The 19,453-nt window shown below is 32.9% G+C and overlaps 1 protein-coding gene across 1 annotated transcript in view; it reads right to left on the bottom strand.

Moving 5' to 3' along the window:
* Window positions 1-19,453, bottom strand: part of LOC108904228 — a 53,479-nt gene that overhangs the window by 7,903 nt on the left and 26,123 nt on the right. Inside the window, exons 6-13 of the mRNA XM_023455352.1 lie at window positions 16,308-16,468; window positions 13,652-13,783; window positions 12,740-12,919; window positions 12,389-12,680; window positions 11,428-12,332; window positions 9,187-9,298; window positions 6,737-6,936; window positions 4,071-4,185 (exon numbers count right to left, since the gene is read on the bottom strand). Of these exons, the coding sequence (XP_023311120.1) occupies window positions 4,071-4,185; window positions 6,737-6,936; window positions 9,187-9,298; window positions 11,428-12,332; window positions 12,389-12,680; window positions 12,740-12,919; window positions 13,652-13,783; window positions 16,308-16,468 (2,097 nt within the window). The remainder of the gene's footprint in view (window positions 1-4,070; window positions 4,186-6,736; window positions 6,937-9,186; window positions 9,299-11,427; window positions 12,333-12,388; window positions 12,681-12,739; window positions 12,920-13,651; window positions 13,784-16,307; window positions 16,469-19,453) is intronic.

Here is a 19,453-nt window from a genome sequence, read left to right as displayed (position 1 = left end):
TGCAACTTTTTTTTTGATACAACTCATTATTGAAGAGTTAGTATTGTATCTGCCACGTATAAAAGCATAGTAAATTCGATATTGCGTACATAGTAAGTGTATTTTTATCTGTACATTAGACAGGGTGTTTCAGAGAAACTTACCATAATTTCTAGTAAATAAATTGACTATTAAAAAACAAAATGAAATTATTCCTATGAACCATGAGTCAAGGAAATAACATTTCAGAGCTAGACAGTTTTTTAAATTAGAGTTTTTGCGATTCTGATATGACGTTTAAGATTTAAAAAAAAAACAATGTTAACATGATTCCAAACAAAAATACCGAACAAAACACAGTCACTCGGCGTGGTCTTTGCTTTGGGCTAAATAGTAACTGTTGGCTACAAAATATTATTTCTGTCAATCCAATTTTTGGTAAGGTAAGGTAAGGTAAGGTAAGGTAAGGTTTTAGCAATCAAGGTCTATTTTTAATTAATAATAAATCTTCCCCTTCGTAAACGTACCTACATACATATTAGATTACAAGACTCTTAAGAAAGATTAAATCAAACGCCCTCTGACAAACCGATAGTTCATTACTTATTTTCTGATACTCTATTATACCAAGAATATACAGTATGTTCTTCTGGAACCACTTGTACATAATTAAATATTGTACAATTTTTTTGGATCTAAAGTTTTAATTTCGTGCTAAATAACGTGTAACACATGTGCTTTGCTCTCATCTACTATAGGATGCCAAACAGTACTTACAACACGCAAATTTGAACACTAAGTTGAAAAAACTGGAGGGGCTAGAAACTTCGCAAAAAAATCTTTAATGTCGTATTTAGAAATTCTCACTAAGCTTAATTATTGATCAGGTTTATTGGCTGGATAATCAAACTAAAAGCGCCAAATCCTGTATAGATTTCAACTTTATAGTCGAAGCAAAGGACTCCGCACTTGTTTTATGAAAATGTGGCCTCGGTCAAATTGGCCGAAGTCATGGTAAGTTGTTGGTTTTGTATTACTGACCAAAAATATACTCGGTACTTGGGTCCGAAAATCAATTATTTCCTACTTATAGCGGTCTGAGTCAGGTCAGCTCTGTTGAAGTTTGGTATTTGGCACACGTCAAAAATGTTAATTAGCAAATTTTCGAAGCCATCCGATTAATTTTTTCTATAAACATTTCACAAAAGTTACTGTTTTTATTACAATATCCGACCGATACTACTTTGTAGTCATCACAACAGAACTGACTCAGACCGTTATAAGTAGGAAAGAATTGATTTTCGGATCCAAGTACTGTGGACACTTTTGGTCAGTACCTAACATAAAAGCAACAACTTGCCACAATTTCAGCCTATTTGACAGAGCCCACATTTTCATAAAGTCAGTGCGGGGTCCTTTACAACAGCCAGTGTTACGGAATATCTACCTAAATAATACTCGTACACATAATCTTTAGCTACAATGAAATTCAAACGCCAATCATTTATAGATATTAACGATCACATGCGAAATGTAATAAAGGGAATTCCAATTTAATGAATGTGAAAATGCTTTTCAGTTTACAATAAAATAATAAGTCAGTTTTGCAGCGGCATATCCAGAGTTTGATGGATCTGCAGGTGTTCAAGTACTCCATCATTTTTATCCAAAGAAGCGTATAATTACTAACCATATAAAGTGCAAAAATCAAAACAAACATTTATACGATCCTTATATTAAATATAAAACCAAAAAAATGCATGAAATAGGTTACATATACACAATGAACGTTTATTTTTTCATTATTTGTTTAGTGAAAATAATTTTTTTTAAATAATTGGGAATAATCAAATTACTTATATTGTGAAACACCGATTTGTTATTTAGTTTTTTTTATACACAAGTTAAAATATTTTTATAAAGAATTAATCATGAAATTGACTATGCAAATTTCATTTTACTGAAATCGACATACAATAAGAGCATTCCATGCTAAATCACTAATCGTCATTTTCCTGATTTTTGGTATTATTTAGTACCTATTTATAGTAGCTCATGAATTTTTTCAAATTTTTATTTCAACCCCTGAAGAAGTTATGAGCATTTGAATCTTTTAGGTAAAAAAATTTTCAAATACAAGTATTTGAAAATTTGCCCAATGACTGGGCAAAAACTAAAGATATGTAAACTTTTTTTTTAATTTTGTTCGTTTTGAGATGGTTTTATTAAAAAATACAAAAATAATACATTTTTAGTTTTTTGAGTCTTTTTTATATTTTTTAAACCAAAAATGTGACGGAATTTTTTCTTCGAAAAATTCTCGACTATCAATATACAAATTTATGACACAGATTCTAGAGTGGATCATTTTTCCCTTCAATTTTTCTTTCGAATGAAATATTTTTTTTTGTATTCTAAGTTTTTACAGAAAATGTACGTTATTAAACCAAATATTTTATAAAAATAAATCGCGTTGACTATTTACTAAAAATACCATATTTTAAAAACTAGGTAGTTCTAATAATGTCATTAATAAATATCTAAATTATTAATAACTAAATATTCCCATTTTTTTTCTCAATATTAAAAAGTTTGTTTTGTATAGTTGCCTAATGCTTGTTAAATTTTTGACCATTTGTATGCCCCAATAATACATTCATTTTTGCTGACATTGTTCATTCAAATATTAAATATTTATAGACATGAAAACACCATTTGTATTTTCAGATAAATGGTGGCGTTCCATTCTAGAAATATAATAAATTATTTAGATTTCTAGTTAAAATAAAAACGAAATATAGAAAGAAGAAACAGTTGTTTGAATCGATTATTTGTCTAAATAGATTAATTCTAAAAAAATTTCTTTTTTATGAAATTGCGTTTTTATAAATTATTTATTTCATTCATAACGGTTGACCGAGAACTAGAACCTTTACATTAAATCGGAAATAGCAAATACAAAATCTTTATGGGATACCTACAATTCTTTGACTTAAATTTCCATATCAATAAATTTACTGCCCTAAAAGTTACGACGTCATATTTTTCTTATTTTTTTTCTTAATTTCATAAATATTTTTTGCATCATTCGCACCTACATTTGTTAAAAAAATCTATATATACAGGGTGTCGCGCTTAAATGTGATACAAGAAATAAAAAAGTTACAGGCTTGTATCATATTTAAGCGCGACACCCTGTATATACCTTTTCCCTTTCAAAATACATATATAAGACGATATGTATAGAAAAATTAAACACTAGATATCAGATCAAGTAAGTTTTATTTAATTAAAATACACTGAAAAAGTCGATATGTTTCTGATTTTTGGGGAAATTGGGAAAAATTCGAAATTAGATTTATGGTTTTATAGAGGTATATTTTATGTTAATAATAAATATAAACATCTTTTAACGATGAAAAAATCAGTAACAGACTTGAAGAAATCAGTGTTTTCACATCATTTTAAATATTTTTGAAGGGAATATATATCGGAAAACTTTGTTCAGAAATATTAGAACTTTCATTAAACCTAAACAAATATGTGCGAAATTGGGAAACATTTTAAATATTTATATAAAAGTACAATGTTTATTTTTATGTAAATGGATTGCCACACTATCTGACATCGGGAGGGCGTTCCATTTTTCTAGAAATGGATTATAATTTAGGTACATTTTCTAGTTGAAATAAAAAGAAAATATTGATTTTTTTTTATTTTCACGAACAGTTGCTGGAATTGATTATGTGTCTACTACATAGATATAACTTTAATTCTACAAAAAAAAAAAAGTTTATAGCGTTTCGATAAAACCAGGTGTATCTCATCCATAACGAAAAAATATAAAAAATATGCCGTGTATATATCTTTTACTACTATAATGAATAATTAATTAATTTATGTAATTGATTAAAGTTTCTATCAAGTTTAAACTAGTATTTTTCCGTATTTGGAAATGAAAAAATAATTATTGTTCAAAGTAACGTATCTCACGCAATAAAAAATTCAAGTGTATAGTACAATCCTCATTCTGGGCAACACGAACAAAGCCACTAACGTGTAGGAACCTTTATAAATAAATTACGGATTACCTTTGTCTGTCAAAATTTCGTCTGCGACTTGTTCTTCTGCGCCAAAGTCCTTCAGCAGGGACCTGTGCGAGAAGTCTGCCTGGTTTTTCCTGTAATACTCCGGCGTGTTGCCGAACTGTAAAAATACATTTTTTAATGTTTAAATTTTGTAATATTTGCCTGTTTACAAATTTGCAGGGAATATGTTAGGCAAATAGATATTTTTTGAGAGAGAAAAGTCGATAGAATGATTTATTGCAATTTTTTTTAATAAAATGCGTCTATACTGATTCAATAATAACTCCGGCACACAAAAATAGTGTTATGTATCTTTGAGTTAAGCCAATAGGCTTTATGTATTTTGACGGCTAAATCCGAATTTGATGTCCGTTTAGCTTAAACATCCCCAAAATTTTAAGTAATTGGCAAAAAATATGAAAAATCGCCGAAAATCACGTTAGTGAGCGCAAAAAAATTCGAAAAAATTTTTTCTGACCTTATGTATTTTGATACGCTGACTTATGAGAATTTGGGGATAGTGTTGGAGAAAGAGTTCGCTACAAGAGAAGAAAAGTGTAAGAGCAACATCAAAGGAAGCCTGGTTCCAGTCAGTAGAATTTATTTGGAAGTAATTCATATCCATGACATTTATTCAACATGTTTTGGGAATCGTTATTTTAATTTTTTGCGATATTTGCAAAATTTTTGGGTAATCAAGCTCAACATACTTTAGACTCAAATTCGACTCAACAAAATTTATGATCTAATCTAGAAAACCTCTCTAAATTTTCTCACTCTCATTAATATGATTTTTTGCTATTTTCAGCTATTTTTTGTTTTTTTTTTCAAAATTTGTGGGGGATTCAACGTATCAAAATACATAACACACTTGATCAAGGTCAGAAAAAAATGTTTTGAATTTTTTTGCGCAGATTTTTGGCGATTTTTCACTATTTTTGGTGATTTTTCGCTATTATTTTACGAGTTTTGCAAAATCTGTGGGGGGGTGGGTGCAACTTAAAAGACTACAGATTTGGATTCAACAGATCAAAATATAGGTACGGCTGATTCATTAACAATGGGAAAATCGAAAGCTGAAGATACTACACGTTAAATGGTAACCATTGGCGCAAACATGCCTTATCCGGAAGTTGATAGTTTCAGAAATACAGGGTGTTGAAAGTTAAAATTTTAAAACGGTTTTTTGCGATTATTCTGAAAATATGTAGGTATGTAACATGAAAATTTGTGAAACTATATTTTTTTAAGCGACGAATAAGATGCGTGTTACAATTTCAGCGTTGCTCCTAGAGGGTGCCACTTACGACCAATTTTACCGAAACCAAGCAAAAAATGCTTCCACGGCTTGAAGAAGTTCTACTTTATTTAAGAAGAGACACGTGGTTTATGCACGACGGAGCTCCACCGCATTTTTCTCGGCTAGTGCGTGCATATTTAGATGCAGTTTTTCCAAATCGCTGGATTGGCCATGTAAGCATTTTTGCTGGCCCACCCAGAAGTCCGGATTTCAATCCTCTTGATTTTTCTATTTGGTCTCGAATGAAAGATATGGTTTACAAAGAATCTATTGGTTCGCGTGAAGAGTTATGGTAAAGAATACAAGTCGCTGCCAACGAAGTCAGACGCAATTCCAATATGTTGCTTCAAACTCGAAATTCTCTCAGGAAATGTTGTGTAAAGTGTATCAATGTCAACGGTGGATTCTTCGAACAATTACTTTAAATCATTATTATGTATTTCATTTGTTTTATTGTTAATTGTTGTAATAACATGAAGAAACATTTAGTTTGTTTCGCTTTTAATTACTCGTAATATCAAAATATAGTGTTCGTTAAATCCATTTTCCTCGAAAACGGATTGAGATACCGAAATGAAACAAGAGTACCTAATTAATGGAAAAATGATTGCTCTTTCAGGTTTTGAATCAAGGTCGATGTTAGATATACAGGGTAAAAAGTTATTAACTAAATTTTCGGTAAAATTGGTCGTAAGTAGCACCCTCTATGGGCAACGCTGAAATTACAATACGCATCTTATTCGTCACTTAAAAAAATGTAGTTTCACAAGTTCAAGTTCCTAACCTACATATTTTCAGAATAATCGCAAAAAAAACGAATTTTAACTCTCAACACCCTGTATTTCCGAAACTATCAACTTTCGGATAAGGCATATTTGCGCCAATGGTTACCATTTCACGTGAAGTATCTTCAGCTTCCGATTTTCCCATTGTTAATGAATCAGCCTGTATAAGAAACCCACTTGATCAAGTTCAGAACAAATTTTTTCGATTTTTTTTGCGCTCATTTACGCAATTTTCAGCGATTTTTTACAATTTTTTGTCAATTGCTCAAAATTTTGGGGATGTTTGAGGTAAACGGAATTCAGATTCAGATTCAGCGCGAGAAAATTCATGAAGTCTATTGGGTCAAATCAAAAGTTACTTTTTTATGTGCCAGAGTAATTTATCAGAATTTTAAAGAAAAATGTGGTCGCAAAATATTGTTCAAAACATGCGGCTTTTCTCGGAAATTGAAACGACACCGACTTTTGTCAGACATTCTGAATAGATTTAAGCTGAAACTGTTTTTTGAAAACCGCAAATAAAAAATACGATAAATTTTCACGGATAGAGGGTTGTGCTTCGTCCTTAATCCTAGACGGCATACCTTATCCTGGGTCCTCGTGTCGGCGCCCAAATGCACAAGCAGGTTATAGTAATGTCCGTTATCTGATAGAACGGCGGCGTAATGGAGTGGCGTTCTGCCGTCGTCATCAATAACTTGCACGGTTTCCGGGAACCTTCCGGCTAAATACCTCACGATGCTCGTGTTTCCGAATATGACTGCCACGTGTAGCGGCGAGGCACCTGAAAAATATACGCCCGCGTCTTAGAAGCCAATTCACGCCATGCAGGGATTGTTATCAATTTTATGCTTCAGTAAAGTTGCTCTATTATCTCGAAATTTATTGACAAAAAAATGAAAAAAATACCTTTACATGTTTTATTTATCATTAATTCTAAAGTTTACAGTTGTATTTTTCTTATGGGACACCCTGTATATTTTTAAATATCTGGTTAGAACGCTTTTTTAAGCAGACTTCATATAGGCAGCCGTGAATTACGAAATGCGAATATTAGTCTGATTAGCAGAAATTGCCTGTACAGTTTGAAAAAGTAGCAGAGTAGTATTTGTCAGAGGACATCGGACCTGTCACCAAAATCATTCAGACATCTCTAGTCAAGCATCGAAATTTTCACCGATGTTTTGAATCCAGTCGTCACCGCTTCAAACCGATCAAGTCAAAGCAGACGATGTTGAGAGAGCCCGATGCTGTTGGCAGAGCGACCGTCGCGATTCATCGAAAAACTCGCAAGTTTCGAATTTTCTTGTCAAACAGCCACGACCAACGGATATAAAACCATAAATTCAACCGTATTCGACGATGAGTTAAGACAACAAAAGAAATCTCCGAATTTTTTTACAGAAAGACGTATTTTTAATACACTTAATATGCATAACTGGAATGATGAAAATCCTCATATCCTTTAGAAGGAAAATATTATCTTAGTTTTTTAGAAAACAATTTAAACGACTTTCTTGATGAGGTTCCATTGGAAATAAGGCAAAATATGTGGTTCTTGCACGATTGTGTTCCAGCACACCAAAATTTTCCAAGAAAATTGATAGATGGAGACCAAAATCCAGTGAGGTTAAAGGAAAGAAAACGGCAAAAATCATTCTCGAAAATTAACGTTGTCAATGAATGTGTGATCGAACATCAACTCTTATTTGCTGCAGTCAATTAAATAGGCACCGTTCCTGGTCAGTACAATGGTCTCTCTCTCCGCTTTTACGTTGACTACATTGTAGGTATCTGTCCTATTGCATGTAACCGAAACATATCTTGTATAAAAATTAAACCAAAAAAATTGTTATATTCATTACTAAGTTATTATAAATTGATGCGACCTCAGGATCAGACCTAGATCTATTATCCAGCGTCCAAATTGTTCAGGCGTCTTTACAGCTTTGCGCTGCGACCGATATAAAGACAGAGACAAGAAAGTACCAATAAAAACCAACAAAACCAGTGCAAAGAGGCTCAGTCTAAAGCCTCAGTGAAAACCGTCATCGAGAGGATGCCAAGCAAGTTACAGGCAATTAGAATAGAGCGTGTTCTACTCTCGAAACACCAGGTTCCTAGTTTTAAGCTTTAGTTGAAAAAAAGGATTTCCCGGAGTACAGTACGTTGTTAGGAGAATCCTAGTAACTCAATTTTCAAGGCTGCTTTGATAGCGGGTACTACCGCAAGAAAGACAAAGGGACAGAACGAGATACGACAAAAACTAATATTTGTACTAGGATCAGTATTTGATTTAATCTGACATTTCGCAATTCGCTACTGTATAATTCGACTGTGCTCTTCCGAAGTTTATTTTTGGCAAAACAATTTTGAAATCAATAAATATGTAATAAAGTGACAATTTCAACTACTTTTCGTGTAGATACGGTATGGTATAGTTGCTACGATGTCAATTGGAACCTGTATTATTATTTATTAGTTGATATTATTATTCGTTCATATCGTAACCAGTAAAGGGTAATAGTTATTAAAATAAATGTTATATGTAATTATCTAGTAATTTAGCGTGGCTCTCTGGAGACTCTTTGAAGCGGAGGATAACGAAATAACTCGGGAAAATCCCCAAATAGTGGAACCGGTTTTTGTCGAAAGTATCGAAACAAACTGAGAGTTTAAAAACAAAGATTTATACGTAAAAAGTCAACGTATTATATTAAATATATATATGAATGTTTGAAAATTGAAAATAGTGAACAATGTGATAAAAAAGTTAGGAAACGGATTAACGAATTAACTAAGATATCCAAAAAAGGCGAATTTATCGCATAATTAAAGAAGGATTGATCACGGTACAAAGAGGAAACGGAAAAATACAAAATTAAAGAAAATTGACGATTTTACCAGATGTAATGCGGCGCAGCTAAATTTTTCTGGACGTCTATGGATTCCGTAGAATTTATGAGTTAAATGTTTTTATGCGGTTCCAATTGAGATCGTAACAACTATACCCTTTTTTGAATGACATACTTACCTTTTGGAGATACTGTATCCTTTGCTATAGCAAATTTGCGACGATCTAAGGCGGCTTGTAAATCTCTCAGACTACCATTTCGAGCAGCTTCATGTATTCGGTTGATTTTAGACTACACAGGAATATGTAACATTTATAATAATATCTAGTCAGAAGAAATAAGAGAAATTGATAAAAATAATGCCTACTAATAATGGATAATTATTAATTTAACTATTCTTTAAGTTATTAACATCAAATAGGCCCATTCAGTGATATATAATTTTAAACTTTTTCTTTCATTTTCTGATAGTATTTAACCACCTAAATATATCTTAAAAAAATTAGGTCAATAGGATTAATAAGTGATATATTTAATTCTGAATTTGTAAGACCTTTAAAAAGGTCAACACTGCGAGAGAACAGGTAATGACGTCACGATACCGGCCACTCGCCAGCAGTCGGAGAGATAAATCTCATTTTATACGGCTTCTAAGAAAGAGACGACAGTCTGTTTTCGGCTGCCTCGTCTAAACTGATGTGTAGATATTTGCTATACTTTTACCTATATTATATATCTATATTTTTAAGTGTATAAATAGAAAGTGTATAAGAGATATACATCAAGTCTTGTTGAAATGCATTTTTCACACAACATATTTATTATAAACATAGAATGTCTTGGAATATCTAAATACATTTTCGGATTTTTCTCAATGACGTAATTTTGCCTTCCATTTTGTGTACAAATGTACCCAACGTACTAGACTCGGTACTTGTGGATGTATGCGACGACGTGTATGTGCGAGCAACTCAGAACCACCCTCGTTTTTCTTTGATTGCCCGTCTATATTATTATTTAAATAAATTACTTATAGGTGCCTCTCGCAACGTATTTCGAAATTTTTGTGGACGGGAACGTTTAGATGGGGTAGAATTTATTTTTTCGACATAAATTTGAAAATTCTGCTCTAAATGTTTAAATAATAATATTTATAACCTCTTAGACGGGCAACCAAAGAAAAACGAGGGTGGTTCTGAGTTGCTTATAGGTCCCTCTCGCCGACGTATTTCGAAATTTTTGTGAACGGGTACGTTTAGATGGGGCAGAAATTTTTTCCAGCATAAATTTTATAATTCTGCTCTAAATGTTCAAATAATAATATTTAAAACCCTCTAGATGGAAAACCAAAGAAAAACTAGAGTGGTTCTTAACTGCTTATAGGTCCCTGTCGCCGTCGTATTTCGAATTTTTTGTGAACACGAACATTTAGATGGGGCAGAATTTATTTCCGGCATAAAGTTGAGAATTGTGCTCTAAATGTTCAAATAATAATATTTTACAACCCCCTAGACGTGCATCCAAAGAAAAACGAAGGTGGTTTTGAGTTGCATACCGTGGCTGGGGAAACCGTGGATAACATCACACAAACTTTTCATTTTTCGGTAATGAAATAAATATTTTATTCGGAGTCGATCCTGAGGTACTTTTGCAGCCTGGAACTATACAATATTTGTACAATCCTCGGTTTCGACCCATTTAGACATAAAAACAATAATTAACGAAACTGCGAATCGATCCACATATCGTATGTATTAACACAGAATGGGAAGAGAGCGAGCGTGAGCGGAGTGCTCTATTATGACGTCAGGCAATGGTTGCTCAACGTTTTTCCGCGCTCTGTTTTCATTAATTTATTTCACACATTTCTCGTTGAAACAAAAAATTGATTTTTGGCATACTAACTAATTAAAGGGTAAACTTTTGAAATATGCAATAAAAAAATTTTACTGAATGGGCCTATTAACGTCACTTCCATTCTAGAAGAAGATGGTTATAGAAAAAACTAACTAATTGCAAACTGCAAGATATAGCAAACGTCATTTATAATGAATCATAAATTCAGGTACAGTCCGTACGATATTTGTTGAGATAGAATTCCAAGAAGACCCCTGCGTCAGTGTCTTGGAATTAACCGCATTCGACACCCGAGGTAGAAACACATTGGCGGCGTGGCGTTCATAGTAGTAGCTTGCAATACGTACTGTGATTTGCAGTTACGAGGGCGTGTTGCTTCGGTTCTTTTCTAGGAAATCTATTTTAACAAATATTCTACAGACTGTATATTATTATATGTTCTAGATATGTAATAAATAACTATTGCTATAACTAGGACTTATACTTATAACCAAAATTAGTATATCTCTGTTTTCATGTTATTCTGATATTCTTATCTAAAATACTTAAAGATATGTATTTACCATGTAGACAGGAACATTCTCCAAAAAAGACTGCAGCTCAGGATTGTCGCTACTCTGACCAACCAATTTCTCTCCATCTCCATTCAAAACTAGAGCAGCGAGTTGCTCCATATTCCCAGCTTCTACTAAGGCCTTCACCTCTTCCTCGCTTCCTAACGAAGAGCCGTTTCTCTGATTCTGCCCCTCATTATTTAACGTTTCAACTTCATCTTCCCCGTTAACCACCCCTTCGATGATACCTTCACCGTCTACCACAGGCTCTAGAGTTTTGTGGTGTTCCTGTTGGTTCTGCTCGTTTTCAACAGCTCTACTATTCGGTCGCGTGGTGGAATTTATTTTGCTGCTCGGTCTGCTTTGTTGTAGCTGACTCGGTGGTCTGGAGATGCCTCCTACTTGACTGTGGGGGCGCATGTTTGTGTTTATTACGCTTGACGGTCTTGATTTTGGCAGTTCTGACTCTTCAGATTTCTCATTGTCTGGCTTTTCATCCTCTTGAACTGGCTCTTCAGTCGCTGTTAAGTCACTGATATTCTTGACGTCGTCATCTTGTTTACTGTTTTCTTGTGTATCACCGTTGCTTTCGGGATGCTTATCGTCGTTGTTATTAATTTCTTCTTCTTTCGAAGTGATATTTTTTTCGTGCACTTCCTCATTTTCATCTTCGTCTTTAGTTGGTTCCTTGACAGCTTCTACTTCAGTGTTGATTTGTTCAGTTACTTTTTCTTCAACTACTTCATCATTGTCATTTGTGTCGTTATTATTTGGTGCTTCCTTATCATTTTCTTCTGGCAAATCATTTGGACTTATTTGTTCTTCCTTCTCTACTCTCTTTTCTTCTTTTACTTCTTCCCTTTCTTGCTGTTCTCCTTCATTCGTATTTGAATTTTCATCGGTACCATGGTTATCTAAAGTAAATTTCCCAAATTAAATGTTTCTTAAGAAATATCTAGGCAATACTGACCATTGTTATTGTTTTCTTCCTTTTCTTCACTCTGTTCCTCCGGTTTGTCTTCCTCTTTTCCGTTCTCTTTTACTTCTTCTGTCTCTTTTTCCGTTGAATTTTCGATCAATTTTTCCGCTTTGTGGACTACTTCTTTAACTCCATTCAGTGGTATTGAAGATGTTAACATGCTCCAGTCGAAGTTTGCTGCAAACGACTCCTTGGCAGATCTAGGACATTCCGGAACGACATTTAATAATTTAGCATCGAGCTCTGAGTTTCTGGTCTTGTAGTAGGCTGCTGTTTTTTGTTTCTACAGTGAATTAGATTAAACAATTAAAGGTTATAAATAAGGTGTGTTTTTACACTTACATTGTCCAATGCAGATTCATCAGCACCGTGTTCGATAAGAAAATTTGTCATTTTTCCATCATCTTTTAGAAGTGCCGCATAGTGTAAAGGGGTTCTTCCCTCATTGTCGGTGGCGCTAATGCAATTTTGGTACTCTTGCACTATATATTGAACTATGTCTTCCTTACCCAGACCCACGGCCTATATCGTTGTAAATGTTGTTTGTATTGGTATTTTATTATTAATCAACACATAATTGAGTAATAAAGAACGATTTTATATCAGAAATTGTGTTAACAATACTGTCACATAATCTTGTTTATCGACTGTGCGATAAAAGAATAAATTAAGGTAAATATGATTTGCGGCAACAGATCAAAGTTACCTAGATAAATCCTGAAATGATTGACGGACAAACAGATATTTGGGAAGGGATAAACGAAAAATAGTGTTGTGGAAAGAACATAAAAGAATCTATAAGTGCTTTATCAAATTTAGGCATTATTGTACATTCTTTGGTTGTCTTAGCTTTTTTCTTGTTATATATTATACTTAATTTACTTGCCTTTGTTTAGCAAGATAGCAATTTCACATTCTGTTAAAAATTCTCCGTATGTGATTAGTTTCGTTTTGATTAAAATTTGGAAGGAAATCATCAATCGATTAAACTAAAAATAGTTAATGAACTGTCAGGATTACAATTTGATTGCAGTTAAATCGAATAATAATTAACCAATGATTTGCCAGTTCTTGAAAATACGTTGGCTAAATTTAGACTGGAATCGAAGCAAAATTTTGATTTCTTATCAATTTTTACTGCAAAAAAGATTTTAAATGTTCATTAAAGATTCACAAACGTTTCTATTTTGTAGCTGAAAGCGTTTACTCATTACTAAGTGTTATTTCAGATACATAGACATTGTAAATTCTTACCTTGTGTAAAGCTGTTAGGCCATTAGCATCTTTTCCTGAAAGAACCATTGGAGGTATTGGCGGACTCACATGGTTTTTCAAGCTTTCAAGGTCACCGTTCTGAACATCTGTATGGATTTCCTTAATCAGGCCCTGCAAAAACATTGAGGCGTTCCTATATTTCGCGGAATTAAGTTTTTGGATTCAATTTGTTCATTAGAAGTTATAATGTTTTGAAAAACAGGCAAAAGGGTTTAAATCGTTCTGTATAATTTTTTCTGTGACGAGAAAATGATGAATAAAATATTAGTGGTTATATCATTATGGAGCGTCATTTACTGTTTTTATTAAAAAATTTGATGAGTTTCGACTAATCATTTTCATTTTCAAGGCTATTCAATTACAAAAGAAGTGTTTTAACAGTAAAGATAATACTACATAAAAGAGGATCACTTAGTGTAACTTACGCTTTCATCAAAATATAGCTAACAAACATTTATTGTAAGATCACAATACATTTTTTTAAATGTATTTAATTACCAAAATTAGATTAGCAAAAGTCAGTAATTTTAAAACGCAAGTACAAAGCAAACTACAACATATGTTCAAAATGGCGATCACCATTTTCGATGCACGCACAACACCCTCGAATCCAATTTTCGCGCAATCGCTGGGAAACACCTCAAGAAAAGGAAATAGTGGTACGCAAAAAACACTCCGACACGGTCGAATCCAGATACCAACTGAATTGCGTATTAGTGGTTGCTGGACACCATAGTACCTCGTGTTAATAAACCGCCGCGCTGTTGTCACATTGCTAGATATGAATATTATCGAATTTAAAAATTACAACGCTAATGATTTTTTAGTTCATAAAGAAGTTCAAAAAAGTGATGAACATTGTATTTTATGGTATTCTATGCACACAGTTTTGTTAATATTCCTTAATTAATCGACCTGTTGTCATCAAGTTGGAGATTTAGATAATTTTTTTCTCGGAAATGGTTGAGTTGAGGACCCACATCATATGAGGTTTTTTTGTTTATTTTAATGTATTCTATCGTCTGTTAAAATTAAGGCACTCAAACTTCTAACACCGTGTATATGACCCAAATTGCTTACAAGCCTGTTTATTTGTAAGTAAATTGATTTTGCGTCTGGAAATACATAAAATTGATTTAGTAATATCTAGACCTAATGGCGAATAATAATAATATCAATAAATTATTTTATATCGCAGCACACTTAGCTATAAAATAATATTAGTTGTATAGATCATTTGGAAAATTAATACAAAATTGTAATGCTATGACATATGCTGTATAACGTTTTGAATAAGTATATTTTCAACTACCTTACAGATTTTTAAGAGTTGCATAATGATCTTACAATTAGACTTTTATCCATATCGAAAATTTTGATGTTGGATACGACAAATGTTTTATAGCTTTTCAAATAAATGCAATTTCAAAGATATTTATTTTTGAAAATAGACATCATCTTACATTTTTACGTTTTCTAAGTAAAAATTACCAAAGTTGAAACTTTAAAATACCCAAACTGTACAGTGCATTCTATTTTTGATGTTATGCTACGGTATTTCAGTTATTAGTCAAGATAAAACGTAGCGGATTTCATTGACATTGAGGGATGTTCAGTCAGGTCGATAAAATTTTTGTAGTTTTGGGGCTTTAGCCAAATAATCAAAGTTTTAATATTGAGTAGCAGCTGCAGTTGTTACATTTTATCTCATAAATTTTTTTGAGTAGAATAAACTCGGCAAAAAAATTTCAAAATTTAGATTTTATTTTTCGATATTTGATGAGCATTTAACGCGAAATTTCATCTCAAGGTTTCAAAACTAGAATCTTCAAGCTTCAAGATGCTTATTTTTTTCTTGATACGACCATTATCATTTAATTTTTTTGCCGAGAGAATAGCGTACCTACTTTTTAATAAACTAACAGTTTTGGACTTACAGCTCAAAGCTTAAGTTGTTCTATGGAAACCATAGTTGGCCATGGCCATTGGCTTCATTTAAAAAGAGGATGTTCTTTGTTTCCCAAAAATATGTAACTTGTCATGATTATCTTAAAAAGTAAAAAAAGTTATGTATAGCCATTTCTTTGTTTTCTAAAAGAAAAAATAGAAGGAAAAGTTGGTTATGACTAAAAACAAATGGACTACTAAAAATAATCATTGTTGTATGCAGCTGGCTATGGAGAAAAACAAATTCATAATAATCCGTCAGTGGGGTAAACAGACACATTTTATTTTCTGGGGTAAGTAAACTATATATTTTTAAAAAGCGAAAACCATCCTCGTTTTAGGCCATAGCCAACTATGATTTCCATTTAAAGAATATAACTTTGATCTCGGAAACTGGTAGAGACCTCCATTAGCATCAAATTATATTTTTCCCCTTTAACTACAAAACTAAAAAACGCATGGAAAACTGTTAGAACTGACGATTTTCAAAAAAGTGACCAACATTTGTGGAAACCTTCCATCTTGAATAATAACTGAGACACCTTAGCATGACGTGGAAAATAGAATACACTGTGCATAAAATAAACATTGCCTTAAATTTTTTCAACTTGAACTCCCTACATCCATCGGTTCCTTCGTAGTCGATAGTGCGCAATATCTGTAACTCTAAAATTTTTCAAAAACTCACCATAATGTGGGGCACAGCCTCCAAGAACTTCTTGATTTTGGGATTGTTGCTGTGCTCCACCAACAGCTTGGACCCGTGTCCCTCCCACACGACCTGCTGCAGGTTGGTCAGGTTCCTCTGGTGGATCCATATCCTGATGTTGGACTTCTTGAAGTTGAGACCTGTTGGCAGAACGTCCCTCATGGTCACAGGGGAATCGATGGACTAGCAGTGTCAGCGTGAAGCGAGGCTCTTTGTAGCCGAAGAGATAGAGTAATCAAAACTTTACGCTGACGCTCAATTCCATACAAACAATCGGTCATGTGATCACGTCACATGACCGGCACTTTAATAATTCACTATTGCTATTGATTGGGGGGGACTCATGTTCCGGTTCTACCCCCCTCAGCTGGGTGGATCGATTTTAAAAATGCCGCTGTACTGAGTGGCTGAAATATTCGATTTATCGGATTTTTTTTATCGCAACGCCAAAAGTTCGTTATTTTTTTTATTAGTATTCATTTCGGTATCTCGATCCGTTTTAGAGAAAAATCGATTTAACGAACACTATGTTTTGATAATACGAGAAATTAAAAGCGAAACAAACCAAGTGTTTCTTCGTGTTATTACAACAATTAACTATAAAACAAATGAGATTCGTAATAATGATTTAAAGTCAGCGTTCGAAGAATCCACCGTTGACATTTACACACTTTACACAACGTTTTCTGAGAGATCTTCGAGTTTGAAACAACTTATTGGGATTGCGTTTGACTTCGTTGGCAGCGATTTGTATTCTTTGCCACACGAACCAATAGATTCTTCCAAATAGAAAAATTAAGAGGATTGAAGTCCGGCCTTCTGGGTGGCCAAGTAAAAATGCTTCCACGGCTTGAAGAAGTTCCACTTTATTTAAGAAGCGACATGTGGTTCATGCACGACGGAGCTCCACCGCATTTTTCTTGGCCAGTGCGTGCATATTTAGATGCAGTTTTTCCAAGTCGCTGGATTGGCCATGTAATCATTTTTGCTTGGCCATCCAGAAGTCCGGACTTCAATCCTCTTGATTTCTATATTTGGTCTCGAATGGAAGATATAGTTTACAAAGAATATATTGGCTCGTGTGAAGAGTTGTGGCAAAGAATACAAATCGCTGCCAACGAAGTCAGACGCAATCCCAATATGTTGATTCAAACTCGAAGATCTCTCAGAAAACGTGTGTATCAGTGTCAACGGTGGATTCTTCGAACAATTACTTTAAATCATAATTACGTATTTTATTTGTTTTATTGTTAATTGTTGTAATAACACAAAGAAACAGTTGGTTTGTTTCGCTTTTAATTTCTCATATTAACAAAACATAGTGTTCGTTAAATCGATTTTTCTCGAAAACGGATCGAGATACCGAAATGAAAAAAGAGAAACATAATTAATGGAAAAATGATAGCTCTTTCAGGTTTTGAATCAAGTTTCATGTTAAATGTACAGGGTAAAAAGTTATTAACTAAATTTTCGGTAAAATTGGTCGTAAGTGGCGCCTTCTATTAGCAATGCTGAAATTACAACACGCATCTTATTCGTCGCCTAAAAAAGTATATTTTCCTAACCTACATATTTTCAGAATAATCGCAAAAAAAACGATTTAAAATTTTAACATTCAACACCCTGTATTTCCGAAACTATTAACTTTCAGATAAGGCAATGGTCACCATTTCACGTGTAGTATCTTCAGCTTTCGACTTTCCCATTGTTAATGAATCACCCTGTATATTATGTTTCCAAAACATTATGCATTTATTTTTGACATATTTTTATGTTATCATATTTTTGTTATTAATTAAAATGTTCAAGTAATAAAAATATCTTCGGCTTCGGCATCGGCCTCGGCCGAAGGTGACCCATAAACCGAAGTTCGGCTTCGGCCAAAAAAATCACATTCGGTCGGTATCTAGTGATTTTTCTAAAGTGACTTATAGGCTATTGATTATATCCAAAAAACAGGGTTAAAAGGAACTATGATGTTCAAGCAATTTTATTGCATGAATCGTTCAAAGGATGAAAAAACCGCAGAGTGCTATTAAATTAGAGGGTGGAAATTGGAGATAGGGGTGAAAGTGTATCCCTTTCAGTTTTTTAATTGTATCTCGAAAACGAAGAAAAATTTCGGTATAGTTCATAGGAAAAATTATTTAGAGAATTGGCTTATTTAAAAAAATTAAAAGGAAAATTTTATGCAAAAAATCGTTAATAAACAATTTGAAATAAAGCAAAAAATTCAATTTTTTTATTTTTTTTTACTTTTTCTAGTTTTTTTTTGAGTAAAGATAGGTATAGGCATTGCGTCATAAAAAAGTAGATAAAATTTCTTTCAAAACAAGAGGTTGTAAAGTATTTTTGGATGAAAATTGACTGATATATGGCCGTTCAAACTTAGCCAATTTTCGTCGCGTTAACCCTTACCTATAAGTTTTAATTCTCATTTTTTACAGAAAACGAAGGAAATAAGACGTTCAAAGATTTTCATCACATGACTTGTTCGAAGGGTCATTAAAAATTAAAAAACCGCGGTGTGCTATTAAATTAGAGCGTTGAAATTGAAGATAGGGGTGAAAATGCACTTTTGCAGTTTTTTAAATATAAAAAGTCGTTAATAAACAATTTTAAAAAGCAACGATTTTTTGCTTAAAATTTTTCTTTTAAATTTTGTAAATAAGCCATTTCGATGGGAAATTCAATTCTTTACAAAATTTTTCCTATGAACTATACCGAAATTTTGCTTCGTTTTCGAGCTACAATTAAAAAACTGAAGAGAGTGCATTTTCATCCCTATCTCCAATTTCCACCCTCTAATTAAATAGCAATTCGCGGTTTTTTGATCTATAATGACCATTTGAACGATTCATGTAATAAAATATCTTGAACGTCGTGGTTCCTTTTAAAATCCTATAATCAATAGCCTATTAATACTAAAGTACTAAACAAAATTTGATTTGGAAGTATTTGATTTGGAATAGAATTTTTTGGATAGTTGAAAATTTGCTTTTTTGCCTTTGTCTTTAAAAATACGTGAAACTGTTGTATTTGTTTGTGTGCAGATATTTTAATTAAACGCAGATGTTTCTTTTATACACTAGGCAAAATCCCAAAGTTTTGGGTAATTTTCAAAG

The sequence above is a fragment of the Anoplophora glabripennis genome, unplaced genomic scaffold, assembly GCF_000390285.2.
Source record: "Anoplophora glabripennis isolate ALB-LARVAE unplaced genomic scaffold, Agla_2.0 scaffold46, whole genome shotgun sequence".
NCBI lineage: Eukaryota > Metazoa > Arthropoda > Insecta > Coleoptera > Cerambycidae > Anoplophora > Anoplophora glabripennis.
The sequence above is the reverse complement of the archived record's forward strand: the minus strand, read 5'-3'. Positions and strand labels throughout refer to the sequence as shown.